This window comes from Phaseolus vulgaris, chromosome 9 (genome assembly GCF_000499845.2).
Source record: "Phaseolus vulgaris cultivar G19833 chromosome 9, P. vulgaris v2.0, whole genome shotgun sequence".
Taxonomy (NCBI): domain Eukaryota; kingdom Viridiplantae; phylum Streptophyta; class Magnoliopsida; order Fabales; family Fabaceae; genus Phaseolus; species Phaseolus vulgaris.
Window position 1 is genome coordinate 16522489 of NC_023751.2, and position 16027 is coordinate 16538515.

Genomic DNA, 16027 nt, shown 5'->3' on the forward strand with positions numbered 1-16027 from the left:
ATGTAAAATAGTGAGTTTCAATTATTTTTGGATCTTCATAAATTGAAGCTGGGGTAGCATGGCATAGAATATGAAATGCTAGAAAAAGAGAGAGAGAGAGAGAGAGAGAGAGAAAGAGAGAGAGAGACACTCGGCGCATACTTCGCTGCTGACAAATCCACTCACTGCAAGAGAATTGCTGTGATCGATCCTTCATTCGTTTTTTTTTTTCACGCAATTTTTTTTCTTTCTATCCTCTTTTTTTTCATGATATTTTGGATCACGCAAAAGTGAAAGTTCTTCGGAGGTTGCTCATTCGTTTTCTCAGGAACAAAAATTACAAAACCGGCGTTCCCCAAAATTGCGTTCCTATAGAATAGCTTTAGCCGATTAGCCAAATTTCAACACCTCTTCTCTTGTTTTTCCGATCGAGTCTTTCTTCCGGTCAAACAGAGACTCTATTGATTGAAGAACAAATTCAATCACCGGAAGGTTTAATTTCCATCAAGGAAAGAAGCATTATGGGATCCACATGGATTGTGTTGTTCTGTTTTGCGTGGATTTTTGCGATGGCTTCTGCAGAAAGAAGCATTATGAAAATGGAGGGGGCATCGTTTAATGTTACCGAAAATCATGCAGAGAATTTTCTCATGAGAGCTGTTAATTTCTTGTGGCAATCTCAGGAGTCAGGGTATCGACACGTGTGGCCGGTAAGTATTTCTTGTTGAATTCTCCGTTTCGTATTTCATGAAGGCAAAGACAACGGGAATTGATTTTGTTTTATTTTGGATGGGGAAAGAGATAACTTCATTTGACCTCTGTAATCTGTTTACTTTGTCATTTTGTTAATTCACGTCTTTTGCGATTGCATCACATAAAGTTATCCTCAAGATTCTATATTATTTTAATAACTTAACATTCATATGACCAATCATATTTGAAATCAGTTATTGAAAAAATGGTTGTAAAGATAATTAGTTTTTATGCAGTAAAGCTATGGAGCAGAAAAGAAAATTTCGAAGTTAATTTAAAAATAACATGATTGAGATAAAAAATTTTGAAAAAAAAACCATAAATTAGAAATACGTAAATACAACAAAGCTTATATTAAAAAGGCTTTTAACAAATGTTCTGAAACACTTTTTTCAATAGTTGCTTCTCAGCAAAATGTCTGAAATTAATTTTTAAGTTATTCCAAGTACGACTTATGTAAGAGTAAGAATTTTTTGTGATGAACTAGTAATTTCATCATTTATCTGTTTTTTTCTTAAATAATTTTTAAACTGTTGAAACATTTATCATTTTCGTTACTATTTAACATGATTTCTCATATGTTAGTATTATTTAACTGGTTTTTGTTTTTTACTTTAATTATGAACAGTCTAAGAAAGAAATAATATTTTCATGATAAAATATGTGGTTTATTTGAGAAAAATTAAAAATCTAAATGAAAGCAAAGATAGAAGGCAATTTTTTCTTAGTTAAAGAAAAACAAATTGTAGCTGTGTTTACTTTTGTTCTTATTTTTCCCCTCTCGTGTAAAGGGCATGGAAAAGTTGGTGATTAAGGAATTGTTTGGTTTCTACTGGTGCTAGTTTTGAATGTTGTCTGTTGTGACTGTTAGAAATGATGGCATACCAAGGAAAGGGCAAACTTATGGTGCATCTTATTTTTGCAGGATTTGAAATTTGGATGGGAAATTGTTGTTGGTACTTTTGTTGGGTTTTGTGGTGCGGCTTTTGGAAGTGTAGGTGGTGTAGGTGGTGGTGGCATATTCGTCCCTATGCTCAGCCTAATCGTTGGATTTGATCCCAAATCAGCCACAGCTATTTCTAAATGTAAGATTATACACAAACCTGCTTTAAACTTGATTATGTGTTCTTTAGTTTTTTAGTTTTACGGTTTACTGAACATAAACTATTTGATTACACTCTTATACTTTTTATAAATAAATATTGTGTCTTTTAATCATACTTTTTATTTTTAACTATTCAAAGTCAGCTCTTAAGAACTCTAAAATCATAAAAGAACTAGCATAATATCCTCCAGCAGATATAATCCTACTATTGGTAGATGAATATAAAATATAAGAAAGAAAAAATATTGAAGTAAAGAAAACATTTACTTATGTCTTTTTCCCCCAAAATATCATCATATTTATCTTTGGTTTCTAAAAAATATTTGTTAATATTTTGGTTATTGTATTTTTTTATCAGTTATATGTGAAAACCAACGTTGATATTTCTATCCAACTTATATATTATAAAATATATGGATTTTCAATCATTATTTTAATTTAATTTCTGCGATATTTTTTCATATAATATAATACATAATTCCCTTTTTTTAATATTTTCAAACAGGCTAATTTAAAATAAATAAAATGTTATAGAGACTAAAGAAAAATAAATATTTTACAAAAACTAAAATAAAATACAAGAATTGAAACTAAACAGCGGAAATTTTTACAAAGATAAAAAAAAATCAAATAATACTGTTTTAGGGCTTAAATAAATTAAGACTATATTTCAAGGATTGAAGTTACATTTAATATTATAGAAAAAATGAAAATTTTAATTTTTTTAACTTTGAAAATCAATGATTTTTTCTCTTTTATTTCCCATTCTTCTTCGGCAAAGCAAAAAGGTTGTCTGATTAATCGTATCATTCTCTATTTTCTTTAGTTTATATTCAAACGCACTATATATGAAAGAGAAATAAAAAAACCTGCAACTTTCAAGAGTCCCACAACCTTTAGTCATGAGGCGTGTAATGTTTGTAACAGGTATGATCATGGGCGCAGCTGTCTCAACTGTTTACTACAACCTTAAGCTGAGGCATCCTACGTTGAATATGCCAATCATCGACTATGATTTGGCACTTCTCATTCAACCAATGCTCATGCTAGGCATCAGCATTGGAGTGGCCTTCAATGTTGTATTTCCTGATTGGATAGTGACAATATTGCTTATTGTTCTCTTCTTAGGTAACAATCATTGTAACTGCGATTTTACTTTGGCACTCATTTTTGTTACTCTAAATGATTTCATTGTCTTGCAGGCACCTCAACAAAAGCATTCCTTAAGGGGGTTGAAACCTGGAAAAAGGAAACCATAATGAAAAAGGTCTTGTTTAGCTTCATTTATATTTTCAGTGCATCTTTTAATGAAATTTTGCCATAACAACACAAGAGATCCTACTTGAATTAGATATAAGGTTTATCACACTGAAAACAAATCATACTTTATAATCTAGTTTGGTAAGGAAGAATGAAGTTTAAACTCATTTTCTTACATGGTATAATAATGTATTTTAAGGAGGTTTATTACGTTGATTATATTTATATATAAACGAGAAAAACTTGAAAGATAGAAATCAATAATTTAACGAGGAGACAGTAATGTTACTAACTTGGAGGAGTCTTTTAATACTGGCCATATAATTAACAAGAAGAAAGTACTGTTTTGGTATTTAAGCTGGAATTGATGGCTAACTGTCTGAAATTTTGTATCAATTTAGGAGGCTGCTAGGCGACAAGATTCAAACGGTGAGTTCAGAGACTATTCATTAACATACCCCTAATTATATTAAAGTTTACCGTAACAATTTATTTCTTATATCAGAGTACATGCAACTTTCATTTTCGTGTAGGTTCTGGGGCTGAAGTGGAATACAAGCCTATTCCAGGTGGACCAAATGGCGTCACTGTAAAGGACAGCAAGGAACATGAGGTCACTATTCTCTGCTCTAGTGGGTTCTTATGAACGGCAAGGTTTTCATTTTATACCTAATAATGTGGATTCTGCAGGTGACTATTATTGAAAATGTATACTGGAAGGAGTTTGGACTTCTTGTGTTTGTTTGGGTTGCATTCCTCGCACTACAGATTGTCAAGGTTGCTATTTCATATCTACTACCACAGAATAATTCATACTTTTACACCCTGCAACTTTTCTAACTCGAGACCAATATAATGTGCTATTGACAGGAAACCTATACGACTACTTGTTCAACATTGTATTGGGTACTGAACTTGTTACAGGTAATTCTGTTCAGGTGTTTCCTCCACAGCATTACTCTTATACAAGTCTGTTAAAAAAATGGTTCCAAATGTCTGTTACAATATCTTGAAACCTTTTAAAGCATGGCTTTTCCATGTTATGCAGGTTCCTGTCTCGGTTGGGGTAACTGCATATGAGGCAGCTGCCTTGTTCAGTGGACGCAGAGTAATAGCTTCCACGGGAGAAGAAGGGAAAGATTTCACCGTTCTCCAGCTAACTATCTATTGTGTCTTTGGCATACTAGCTGGCGTAGTTGGTGGCATGTTGGGACTAGGAGGAGGATTCGTTATGGGTCCACTTTTTCTGGAGCTGGGCGTCCCACCTCAGGTTAGTTTCAAAATAAACTTGGTATGTTTTGTTAGGCCTTGTTGGCGGTGGTAAAGTAAATTTAGATGGAACAATGTTTGTATGAGTAGGTGAGTATTGGAGATACTAAATATTAAAGCATTTCATTTCATAGTATATTAGGTAAGTAAAGCATTTCATGAAATATGTTTGTATGAGTAGGTGAGTATTGGAGATACTAAATATTAAAGCATTTCATTTCATAGTATAGTAGGTAAGTAAAGCATTTCATGAAATTTGATAGTATAATATATAACTGAATGAAAATCTTATTAGTTTCATAATTTTGGTTTTATAATTTTGAGTTAACTTTACCGTCTACTTCTTCTTAACAGTTCTTAGTTCTTAATAGTTAGAGATCTAAATTTAGAACATCTATATGCAAATATCACATAACATTTAATTGAACCCTTTATGATCCTTGGTGAGTGTAGAGTTGAGTTCTGTTACTGAAAGGATTCAACATCTTGTGTGCAGGTGTCAAGTGCCACAGCCACATTTGCCATGACCTTTTCCTCATCTATGTCAGTCATAGAATACTACTTGTTGAAACGTTTTCCAGTTCCTTACGGTTAGTGCCCGAGTGAAAAATGGCATGGGAAAGTGATATGATGCAATTACTCAATTAATTACACTATGGCCTCTGGTTAACCTGTGTTTTGTTAAATGTTGCACAGCTGTGTACTTCACCCTTGTGGCTGTTATTGCTGCCTTCGTTGGACAGCACATTGTGAGAAAACTGATAATCGTATTGGGGAGAGCATCTCTTATTATCTTTATTCTAGCCTCTACGATATTTGCCAGTGCAGTCTCATTAGGTTAGCATCGCATGCAATTCTCTTGGATTTTGTCAAAACTTACTCTGATATGATATGCATGTGCTTATGAATTTTCAAATGTTTTTGGCTCGAATGTTAGGTGGAGTTGGCATTGTAAATATGGTACACAAGATACAAAATCATGAGTACATGGGATTTGATAATCTCTGCAAGTATGGATCATAGCACATTTTGGAATGTTATTGTGTCGTATTTGCATTATTGGTGAGACCAAATCTCAGCTTCAACTATTGCTCATGTGTCATTTAGGTTGGTTGTTGTGAAATAGTGATGGATTGGGGGATTCCGAATATTCATTTTGTTGATTTAGATTTTTTTTAATGATAACTATTATTTAATTAGAATCCACGTGGATCCTTATAAAAAAAACTACTTCACGTCAAACGAGTTCACTAATAAAGAATATAATATAATATTAATGAAAAATATAGAAATGCGGTAAATGATCAAATGTTGAAATCTAAAAAAAATCATTTACATCTTAAACATAAAATAATCAATATTTCTATTTTACATAAAAATTATTAAATATTAAAATACTAAAAAATAGAAACTATTTTAATTCACTAATAAAATTTTATAATAATAATTAATATTTAAAAATATTATCGATTTGAAAGCTATTCCATTATTCTGTCAATCGGTTTCAACTCATAAATTAATTTGATTAACATACTTTCACGTAGGGTTGATAATGTGGGTTGGTCTGCCCAGTAAAATACAGGTTGGATTAGCTGCACAAGGATAAGAGGTAATATGTGGGTCTGCGGGCAAACCGGCATAAGAATTTATTTTTTTTTCAAAATGACTGCAAATCTTACTTTACAAATTAATATTGTAAGGTTGAGTTAGACTTGATGTTCATTTTTTCAAATAACATCAAAGTCATTATGAGCTTATTCTAATAAAAGTTGTTGGACTTATCCAATCACTCCATATCATACTCCTATCAAATCATTTATAAATATTTAGTCATACACAAGAGATAGAACTAAGTCATCAAGGTGTAATAAAGGAAAATTCATTTCATCTCAAAATAAAATCCTTCGATGTCTTAATTCATAATTTTCTTTTATGTCAAGTTTCTTATAAACTAAGTAAAATAATGTATAAGGGAAAGTTAAAGTTGAAAACATTTGTGAATTTAGGAATATAGTATATTGAGGAATTCGCATATTAGTTTTTTTTTTAATTTAAGTAGATTCTATTAAACTGTTTTATTAAACTGTTTGAATACGATGTATTTTACTCCACTTAATAATAAAATGAAACGTGGCATTCTTATCATCTTAACTATGTCCTAAATTCTTAATAGTAAGCTATAACGATGATTTTATTGAAAATATTGGACATGATTAAGTAAAAGATAAAAAAAAAAGTACAAATGTAATTATGATTTCCTTCTTAAACTTTTAAATGAGTTATGTGATGACTTTGTAATTAAAAATAGTTTTAGTAAGTAGATTGTGGGTTGGGTGAATTTTGACCAATTTAAAGTTTGTTTTAACTTATTTTTTTAATATTAAATTTGTGAATTGGCAACCGTGAAAATGGATTTTCGAAGTAATTTTTTTATGTATTTTTAGATGAGAATTGATAAATTTAGATGATAAATAAGATATTCACATGAAAGTAAAATATATTTATTGGATCTTATCCTTGTATAATTAAATGTCAACAAAATAAATTTAAAATAGTTATACAATTCAGTTGTTGGTATTGAACTTTATATATTTTATTAAATTAGGAGAAATAACATTCTTTGGATAATTTATATTTTTTTGTTAAATTTGTTATTAACCACTCAACTAGAAAGTGTGGACAAAAGATTAATTGAATCAAACAGTTCATTGCATCAAATTAGAAAGTGTGGACAAAGGATCTAATTCAATCAAATTGTTCATGATATGATATATTAAAAATTCATTTATAAATTTATTTTTTATTTTAATTTATATTTTTTAATTTTTTAAATTAAATTTCTCTTTTATTTATACAGATTTTAAAAATTAAAAAATCCAAATTTTAAATACGTGCACTACCAGAACCAGAGATCTCTTATCCACACGTTCGTCTCTTGCGTCACGTGATTCTATTCTCAAACTCCACTATTCTATTTTCTAAGTTTAAACTTTACTAAATTCTCACCTTTTTTTTTTCAAAAAAAAAAAACTTATTATCTACTGGTGCACAACATTTACTGCTTAATTTAATTTAATATTTATTTCATCATTTTAAATTTAATATTTCAACGTATCAATATTGCCGTATGATAATTTATTTTCTTTTTTATTTTTAAATATTTTTTTATATTATACTTTTTTTATTTTAAATTTATTATTCTTATTGTTTATTTTATCACTTTTAGCATAATATAATTCAAGATATTTTAACTATTACACAAATTAATACCGTAAAAATAAATTATTCATTTAAGTTAATATTCTTTATACTTCAATTTATTTAATTTTTTATCTAAATATCTAAAGATATAAAAAAAGAAAATTGATAGTATAAGACGCTGTATTTATAATGTTTCCTTAATATTTATATAATATTTTTTTATATATATTATTATGTTAAATTTTTAAAAATATGGATTTTAATTTAAAATTTAATTCATTTTTATTAAAACAAATATTTTAATTTTAATTTATAAAAACTAAAATATTTTTGTAAAAAAATATAAATTTTGTATTTAAATGAAATATGAACCTAAGAATAACAATATATAGCTTCGCCTTAACTTCTTGTCCTAACAATTATGTATTACTTAACTGTAACATCTAATTTTTTATCCATATATATTAAAATAAAAGTAAAACAAACATTATCTATTTAATATATATATATATATATATAACTATCTCATAATTGTATTTAAAAAAAAATATCCCTCTTAGAGATTTAATATATACACACAGGTTACAAAACAAAGCATTAAAAATAAATCTATCTCATCTTCCATCTGATTGCTGAGAAACTCTATTATCTATTACATGAAATATAATATGTTGCCGTGTAATTACACGATCATCACAAATTAAAGAAAACAACCATAAAACAAAGAAAATGGTAAGTTAGCTAATTTTAAAACTTTTAATATAAATATAACTTGAAATATCAACCTAAAGCCATCAATTATCATTCAATTTTACAAACCCTCAGGTGTCTAATAAATTCATAAATCATTTTTCACATGTCAGACTTCTATTGACTCACAATACATAGACACTTGACTCTACTTCCGGAAGACTTGTGTATTGAAATTAGCATCCAAAGACCTGTACTTGTCATACTAGTCACTGTGAATCCACACAATCATGCGCATAATCAATCTCAATATCTCATCATCTCATATGACAGGGTAAATCCATTTGATCTGCTCTGATAAGTTCTTTCAAACTTCAGACTCAACCAAATGAACCTCTTTCGACTCTCACCAACTGAATAAACTTCATTTATGTGATTCCATTATATCAGTAGACACTCACAAATCAATACACCCTAATAATAATCTCAACACGGTATTTCCTTTCCTGAAAATACTATGTCGTGATCACACTTTCACATCATTTCATACATCATTTAACACATCAATGCACTGTTAAGTCACATCATATTTTTAAACTTTCTAAACAATCCCAATATATCTCATTTAAGTAATTCAAAAATAGTTCAACTCATTTATATTATCATTCAAACACTTTCAATTTTCAATCACAAACACTTTCAACAAATTAATCACCTTAAAATCAATATAAAAGATTCAAAATCAATCATTTCGGTCAATATATTATTTTACTTTTCAAAAGAGACAATTCTGCAAATAAAAATTGGAATTGGTGACCACGTCACCCCACATCCAAATCTTCTAACCTAGGGTTCTATTTTAAAAATAAAACTAGTTTCCCTTACCTGGACTTTGAGTAGATTCTCACTAAGAGCTCCAACTCACCAAAAGCTTAAGGATAACCTAACATGCACTACAAAGTCCTGATCACAAATCTAACTATATCACCAGGACCCTGATCTAACAAAGACTAATTCTAAAGATAAAAACCTCACATGCAAACTTAAACTAAAAGGCAACCCTAACCAGATCAAAGCTAACTCAAAGGAAAATGAGTTAAGAATGAATTTACTCTATCTGGGATTTTGATCGGACAATCTCGTAGAGTTCACATTTAAGAGTCCAATCGTCAAACTAATAAGTGAGGAGACCAAAATCTTAGAGAGAAGGGAGAGGAAAGGAAAAAAAAACTTATAGAGAGATAGTGGTTCTTTTAAAATGAGATGTGAATAACTAAATTTCTATTTATATAGTTTTTTTTTTCTTTTAATTATAAAATATTCAGGTGCCATTTTAATTGTATCATATCTACTCTAAAATTATTTGTCTCGGTTTTTACATCCTTCAATTATTTATTAATTATTCTGAGTGAGAACGCATCCACCTGCACCATGTGGTTTTTTTGTAAACTTGTTTTTTTTTTTAAATTACTTGTTTACAAATTAATTTCAAATATTGTATAATTGTATTAAATATGCTTCATAATAATTGACATGGTTATTCGTAATTCACGAGATAAATTCTATAATTATGTAAGAGATCATCATTCTAATAGATAATAAGACCTGACTTTAATATAACATGAATATTAAATTAGGAAATGTTCAAAAAATGAGATACTTAAACTTTATATTCACATTTTAGTGATTATCTAATTAGGTAAACAAATATATAAGTTTTAAAAAAAATCAATGAATATTTATCTACAGCATAATTAAGGAATAAATTACAAAGAATGAAATTACAAGGATTTATCATGATTTTATGTAGCTTAGCTGGAATCAAAATTGATGTCCATGAAGTTAACTTTTTCAAATCAAAACATTTTTAAATATCAATTAGCCTTTTTAAAACATTAATAAACAACCATCAATACTAAAGTCAACTATATTGATTAAATCATTACGAGCTTAACTAATTTTAAATTAAAAATGTGTAATTTTTGTGATTTTAAGTTGAAGTTCTGCACTCTCTTTTTTCAGACAAGATAAGCACAAGAAGCTTAATTAAAAGTTAAAGAAAAAATTACCCAAATAAATTCATTAAACTCAGTTAATTATTTATATACTAAAATATCAAATTAAATTGTTATAGTTACTAATTTATATTTTTCTTGTTAAATTGAAATTAAACTACAAAATTAATATTTCAATAAATGTATAATTTTTCTTCCCAAAACATTGATGAAAAAAAAAAACAATAAGTAAGTATGACTAAGAAGATAAAAAACAGTTGCTTTAAACTAAATTCTTATTAAGTTGGAATAAGGAACATTTTTTTAGCACTCTATTTCTTCTAACTCAAATTAAATACGAAATCACTTAAACAATGTATAATCACAAATTTTTTTATGAACAAAATTACACATAATAAATTAATATAAACATTAAAGTATTATCAGGGAAGGAAACATACCATAAATAAAAATGTGTTACAATTTTTCTCATAGTGTATTGTACTTGTTAATACATTAACTAGTATTTTATTTTTGTCAAGTACATAAAATAAATATATTCTGAATTTACAAATTACATTTTATATTTATGGTAAAGAATTTATAGGGTGATGCAATGGTATTTTTAATTATTATAATTTTAAAAAATAAATCACAGCTAAATTTAAAAATATATTAATTCCTTTTTAAAATTATGATGAGATTGTGTATTAGTAAATTTGTTGAGAGTCTATCTTTTGTCCCTATATATTGTGTGTTCTGTTATTTGTGTGAAATTTGTTACCACAGTTGAAGTTTATTAGAACCTGGAAATTCCGACGCAGATATCGTATTTTGTTACACCCACCACAACACAAAGGCGCGTTTGGGTGTAGTAAAAGAAGAAAGGTTCGGTGTTTATGATTCACGCAGAGATTCCTAGAGCGACGCAATTCCCCAATTTTGATTTGTTTTGAGGAAAAGAACACGTCCCATCCAGAACCCTAACCTAACCGCATACCCTTTCTTCTATCTACGTCTGCGTCCAAACAACGCCACAAGCATACACGCGATGGTGTTCTACTTCAAAGCGCGTCCTGAATCCGGCGATTACACTATCTTCATGGGCCTCGACAAGTTCGAGAACGAGGAGCTTATCAAATACGGTTTTCCCGAAGATATCTGGTAACCCCAATGTTCATTCTTATCTTCTCTCTCTCTCTCTCTTTTTCAATTTTTCAATTTCCTTTTCGTTTCATCAAATTCTCTGCATCCGGTAGAAATTGGAAACTTGGCCTTTCTCTTGAACGTGTTTTTGATTTGATTGTAGTGGTGTCGTTTGTGTAGCAGAGGTTTCTGTGCTGTTTCGCTTCGATGTTTTGCATCACTTGTTGAAAGTGAACGATTGTTGATTTGGTGGTTTGTTTAGAATTGTGATTCAACCAATTCTGTTGTTATGAAAACACTGTATTTATTTTGTCCGGTGGACGAATTTGGGTTGTTTTCGTGTACCCTTTTTGGGATATGTTGTTGCTTGTTGGCTATTTGTTCTTTGATGTTTCTGGAAGATAGTAGTTTCTTTACATTTTTTCTTAAATTTGTTTCCTTGAATGGCGATTACTTTCTTTTTTGTTTTGATTTAATGCTTGCTTAGATAGGTCTGTTGTTTTTCTTTTCCTTCACTGAGGTTCTTTAATGCTAAAATCTGTTTATTGTAGGTTCCATGTTGATAAAATGTCTTCAGCCCATGTCTATGTCAGGCTGCACAGAGGCCAGACTATTGATGGCATGAGTGAAGGTTTACTGGAAGACTGTGCTCAGCTTGTTAAAGCAAATTCAATTCAGGGTAAAAGCCTGACAGTTTAGTCCTCTGGTTTATTAGTTTAATTGATTAGCTGCCAATTTTATTTGTTATTGCAAAAGCTTTTAAATAGCATGGTACTTTATCCTTATTAAGGTTTCATTAGTTGTGGTATTGTTTGGATTAATTTTTCCTTAAGCACTTATATTATAGGAGAAGAAAATAAGGTAAAATGAATTAAGTCTCTCCTATAAGTTAAACTCAGCTTATGCATTTAACTTTTATAGAAACTCACGCATTTCATTTCTTCAGAACCTAAGGTGCATCACTTGATTTTAGTTTATAGGAGAAGTTCGATTTAGTCTACCTTTTTTTTTTCTGCTCCTATAAGTGTTTACAGAGAGATTTATCAAAACAGGGTTTATGTTTACAAATGGAACTCGGTAAGGCTAATTCTCTTACTATTTCAATAAACATATGTGCAGTTATTATTTCACTTTCATATGTATCTTTCCACTTACTAGTACGTGTGCATAGTGCTTATCATTTTCTTTATTCATGACAGGGAATAAAGTGAACAATATTGATGTTGTTTACACTCCATGGTCTAATTTAAAGAAAACAGCTTCAATGGATGTTGGTCAAGTTGGTTTTCACAATTCAAAAATGGTGAATGCTTTTTACAGTTGAATCCTTTTCAAATTCTTTCCTCGCTTTTTAGTTCTTTTTCTTTTTTCTTTTTTCTTTTTCTTTTTTCACAGTGGGTGGTTGGGTAGCTGAATGGTTGAGCTTCCATTTTAAGAGAGTATCATTTTCTGGTCTTCATGCATTTTAGGTTCGAACAGTGAGAGTTGAGAAGAGGATAAATGAGATTGTTAACAGGCTAAACAAGACAAAAGTGGAAAGGAAACCTGATTTGAAAGGTACTTAATAAGTTTGCTTCATTTCCTTTTAGTAATATTTTCTGTTGAACATTGAAGTTTGAATAGTTAAAAATGCTATTTTTTTGCTGGAGAAGGAGGCAAATGGTGCACACCTTTATTTTTTATAGGTTATCTTAGCTATAGGCATTTACCCATTATGGTGTCTCATGTGTAATATTTTTACAAATCTGATTTGGTATATGGATGTGTACGTGTGCTTCAGCTGAGCGAGAAGCAGTTAATGCAGCTGAAAGAGCCGAGAGAAAACAACAATTGAGAGAAAAGGTGAGTATTGTTCTTTTTCTTTTCTTATGTTAAGCCATGCACAACCAAATCATCGCTATTACTAACCTCAGATTTAAGCATAGTAGATTATATTGATAGACTTGGACTTAAAAGTATACTTTAATTTGGATGGATTGTCAGTGAGAAAATGTTGTACACTTTCATCCAATCTCATCATTTAATTAGTTTAACTTCTCATGTAGTTCCTAACTTATTTAAGTTCATCTGGTAATTTGTTATCATACCAGTGGATGTAATTGAAATCTTTTTATACTGTTGGAGCATCAAAATTATGTTCAACCACCATGTTGCTTACCATTCTGATTCATAGTTTTTTAAATTATCATTTTTGTTTGGCCACGTGCACTAATTGAGTTCGGCGTCACTTTCTAGCTTTCTTCCCTTAGGGTTTTGTCTGTGAACTTTGTTAAGAACTAGAGGATCCTGCCCATTGTTTCTGGAAAGTCTAACTCTGGCAAAAAATGTATGATGAAAAGAAAAAAAATAAAAATTGAGCTGTAGCATATGTGAAGTTAATTACTATGCTTTAAAATATAAGTTGTCTTGGTGTCTTCTTGCTTGTTTATGGTTCAATCTGTCTAATACAGTATGAAAACATTTTATTGAATATATTTTTTCATTTACCCACATGTTTTTCCATTCAGAAACGCCGTGAGGAATTGGAAAGACTTGACAAGGAGAGACAAGCAGAGCTTAGGAGCTACAAGGGTTTGATGGTTGCAGAAAATATGACATCAAACAAACATGTTGCATCTGGAAGCAAATCATTGCAGGAACTGGAGGAGGATTTCATGTAATCATTTGATTATTTGGTTTTAGACAGATGAGTGGTGATCAACTTGCTACCTGGCAGATCTATATATTCTGGAATTTGAAGCTGCATTATGTTATCTTCTTTGAGGAAACAAAGTAATGTGTTTACCCAACTGTAATCAGATAGAGAAGAGAGAGGGGGGGAGGGAATGATTGGAGTATGTTCTTGGTAAAGGCAATTTATACCTTACCTTATCTATAACCTTGCTTGAGACAATGGTTTTTATATTATTGTTCTCACAGTCCAGTCAAAAACTGAAATTTGTCTTGCTATATTTAGTGGCAGTTTACGCTTGTCTGATTTAGAATTCAATTTCCCCTTTTTAATTGAGTTTCCCCGTTTGTGAAATTGTTGCAAAATTATCTCTAGTTATGGTAGTGACAGAGAAGCTTATCGTTGTTGATATTAAAACTGATAGAACCCCAATCTAGCTTGAGACCATACCCAGTAAGGTTTGTTTATAAGCGTACTAGCACTGTAATATCTGCCACTGGTATATGAATGTTTGTATGTTACCCATGAAATCTTGTAACAGAACGATGATATTTTGTTCGTCTGCACATTCGTTTCTAAGTTGAAAAGTCAAACATGATTATGAGGTAATAATACTCAACTATAGCAATATTGTAGCCGTAGTTAAACTTTCATACGATAAGGGTTATATGAAAAGATAGGATAAGTTATTTGCATATTATTTTAATTTGTTATTTGGTGAGATATCGTGATATGATATTTATACTAACAATATTAAGATATGTCACAACTTTATTCATATGTAAAAACATGACTAAGATAATGTAAAAATATTTTCAAAACTCACTGTTTTTTTTTACTCACTTGAATTTAAAATTTCTTTGCATACCAATGTGTGTTTACATTTTTGTTATATTAAAATATATAATTTTATTTTTTTAAATAATTAACTGGAAAAATATATAATTTTTACATATACAATTTTGTAAATTAGTTAAAATAAAATGTGGTTGTTATCTTTAAAAGAGAATTTATCTAATTATATTAAAATAAAAAAATTATTTAATTATTTATTTTATTAAATAAATTATGTTATATTTACTATGGGAAGCACAGTGAGTGTCGTGCCTATGTGTTACAATTTTTTAAATATTTTTGATATATATTACACTATAAATTTATAATAATTTTTTGAAGTATATGATAAATTTATAAATATTATAATTTATAAGTACATATGTTCTAAAGGATAAAATATTAATTTTCAATGTTATGAATTTGTAACAATAAATTCGAAGACTAAAAATGAAAGACTAAATTGATATTGAGGAATGTGTTTAGTTTAATATATAAAAAGTAATTTATTTTTTTAAATAAAAGTTTTCATGTTAAGCATCACTATGCCACTTAAGATCCCTCAAGTCACAACAATCATTTACCATCATATGAAAAAAGTATTATTAAACAAAATAAAAAAAGAAAGAAAATACAAAAATACGGGGACTAGACCAAAACTCATATGTTATAAAAAACGATACATAGGTAGACTATACCTATTCATAAAGAATTCTAAGAATAGACAAGGTGGAAGCCTATTATACCAAAGAAAATAAATTAGCCAACTTATTAGCAAGACACGCATTTCCTACACGAAAAATATGAGTAACCGTAAACCTAATTTTCCCACAGTAATTAAGACAAACATTCCATCGATTACGAAGCATCCAAATTTGTCCTAGCTGTAAACGCATCACAATCCAAAGCAAAATCACATTCCAGCTAGACATTAGTAAGCCTCATCTTTTGAGCTTCTTCCATAGCATGTATAACCCCATAAAACTCAGCAACCAGAGCAGTCTGAACTTCAAGAAACGCAGAAAAAGCTCCAATAAATTCCCCCATACTCCCACGAAAAATACCTCCGCAAGTAGCAAAACCAGGATATCCCCTAACAGTCCATCAGTGTTAATTTTAACCCAG

The 16027-nt window shown here is 29.5% G+C and overlaps 2 protein-coding genes across 3 annotated transcripts; both read left to right on the forward strand.

The window, feature by feature from the left end:
* On the forward strand, nucleotides 1–6147 carry LOC137820977 (sulfite exporter TauE/SafE family protein 3-like). Of its 2 annotated transcripts, XM_068625341.1 has the most exons (13): nucleotides 1–689; nucleotides 1658–1817; nucleotides 2765–2965; nucleotides 3040–3104; nucleotides 3499–3526; nucleotides 3631–3710; nucleotides 3788–3874; nucleotides 3968–4021; nucleotides 4146–4367; nucleotides 4863–4956; nucleotides 5063–5203; nucleotides 5304–5428; nucleotides 5911–6147. In XM_068625341.1, exons 1-12 carry the CDS (start codon nucleotides 501–503, stop codon nucleotides 5387–5389), a joined length of 1407 nt encoding a protein of 468 aa, XP_068481442.1. In that variant the 5' UTR covers nucleotides 1–500; the 3' UTR covers nucleotides 5390–5428; nucleotides 5911–6147. The 2 variants fall into 2 exon arrangements, with proteins under 2 accessions (XP_068481442.1, XP_068481441.1); XM_068625340.1 differs by lacking the exon at nucleotides 5911–6147 and having other exon boundaries at nucleotides 5304–5568.
* A 4843-nt stretch (nucleotides 6148–10990) lies between these two features.
* Nucleotides 10991–14422, forward strand: LOC137820720 (uncharacterized). Its single transcript, XM_068624934.1, has 6 exons — nucleotides 10991–11415; nucleotides 11949–12076; nucleotides 12597–12700; nucleotides 12867–12954; nucleotides 13178–13239; nucleotides 13905–14422. The coding sequence occupies exons 1-6, from the start codon at nucleotides 11303–11305 to the stop codon at nucleotides 14055–14057; spliced, it is 648 nt and encodes a 215-aa protein (XP_068481035.1). The 5' UTR covers nucleotides 10991–11302; the 3' UTR covers nucleotides 14058–14422.
* Nucleotides 14423–16027: the final 1605 nt, after the last annotated feature.

Excerpts from the sequence above, each read along its gene's own strand:
- LOC137820977 (XM_068625341.1), top strand. The coding sequence starts at position 501 with ATGGGATCCACATGGATTGTGTTGTTCTGTTTTGCGTGGATTTTTGCG. Across the intron at positions 2,966-3,039 it reads GCTTATTGTTCTCTTCTTAG|GCACCTCAACAAAAGCATTC; the intron begins GTAACAATCATT and ends ATTGTCTTGCAG. Across the intron at positions 3,527-3,630 it reads TAGGCGACAAGATTCAAACG|GTTCTGGGGCTGAAGTGGAA; the intron begins GTGAGTTCAGAG and ends ATTTTCGTGTAG.
- LOC137820720 (XM_068624934.1), top strand. The coding sequence starts at position 11,303 with ATGGTGTTCTACTTCAAAGCGCGTCCTGAATCCGGCGATTACACTATC. Across the intron at positions 12,077-12,596 it reads TAAAGCAAATTCAATTCAGG|GGAATAAAGTGAACAATATT; the intron begins GTAAAAGCCTGA and ends TATTCATGACAG. Across the intron at positions 13,240-13,904 it reads AACAACAATTGAGAGAAAAG|AAACGCCGTGAGGAATTGGA; the intron begins GTGAGTATTGTT and ends TTTTCCATTCAG.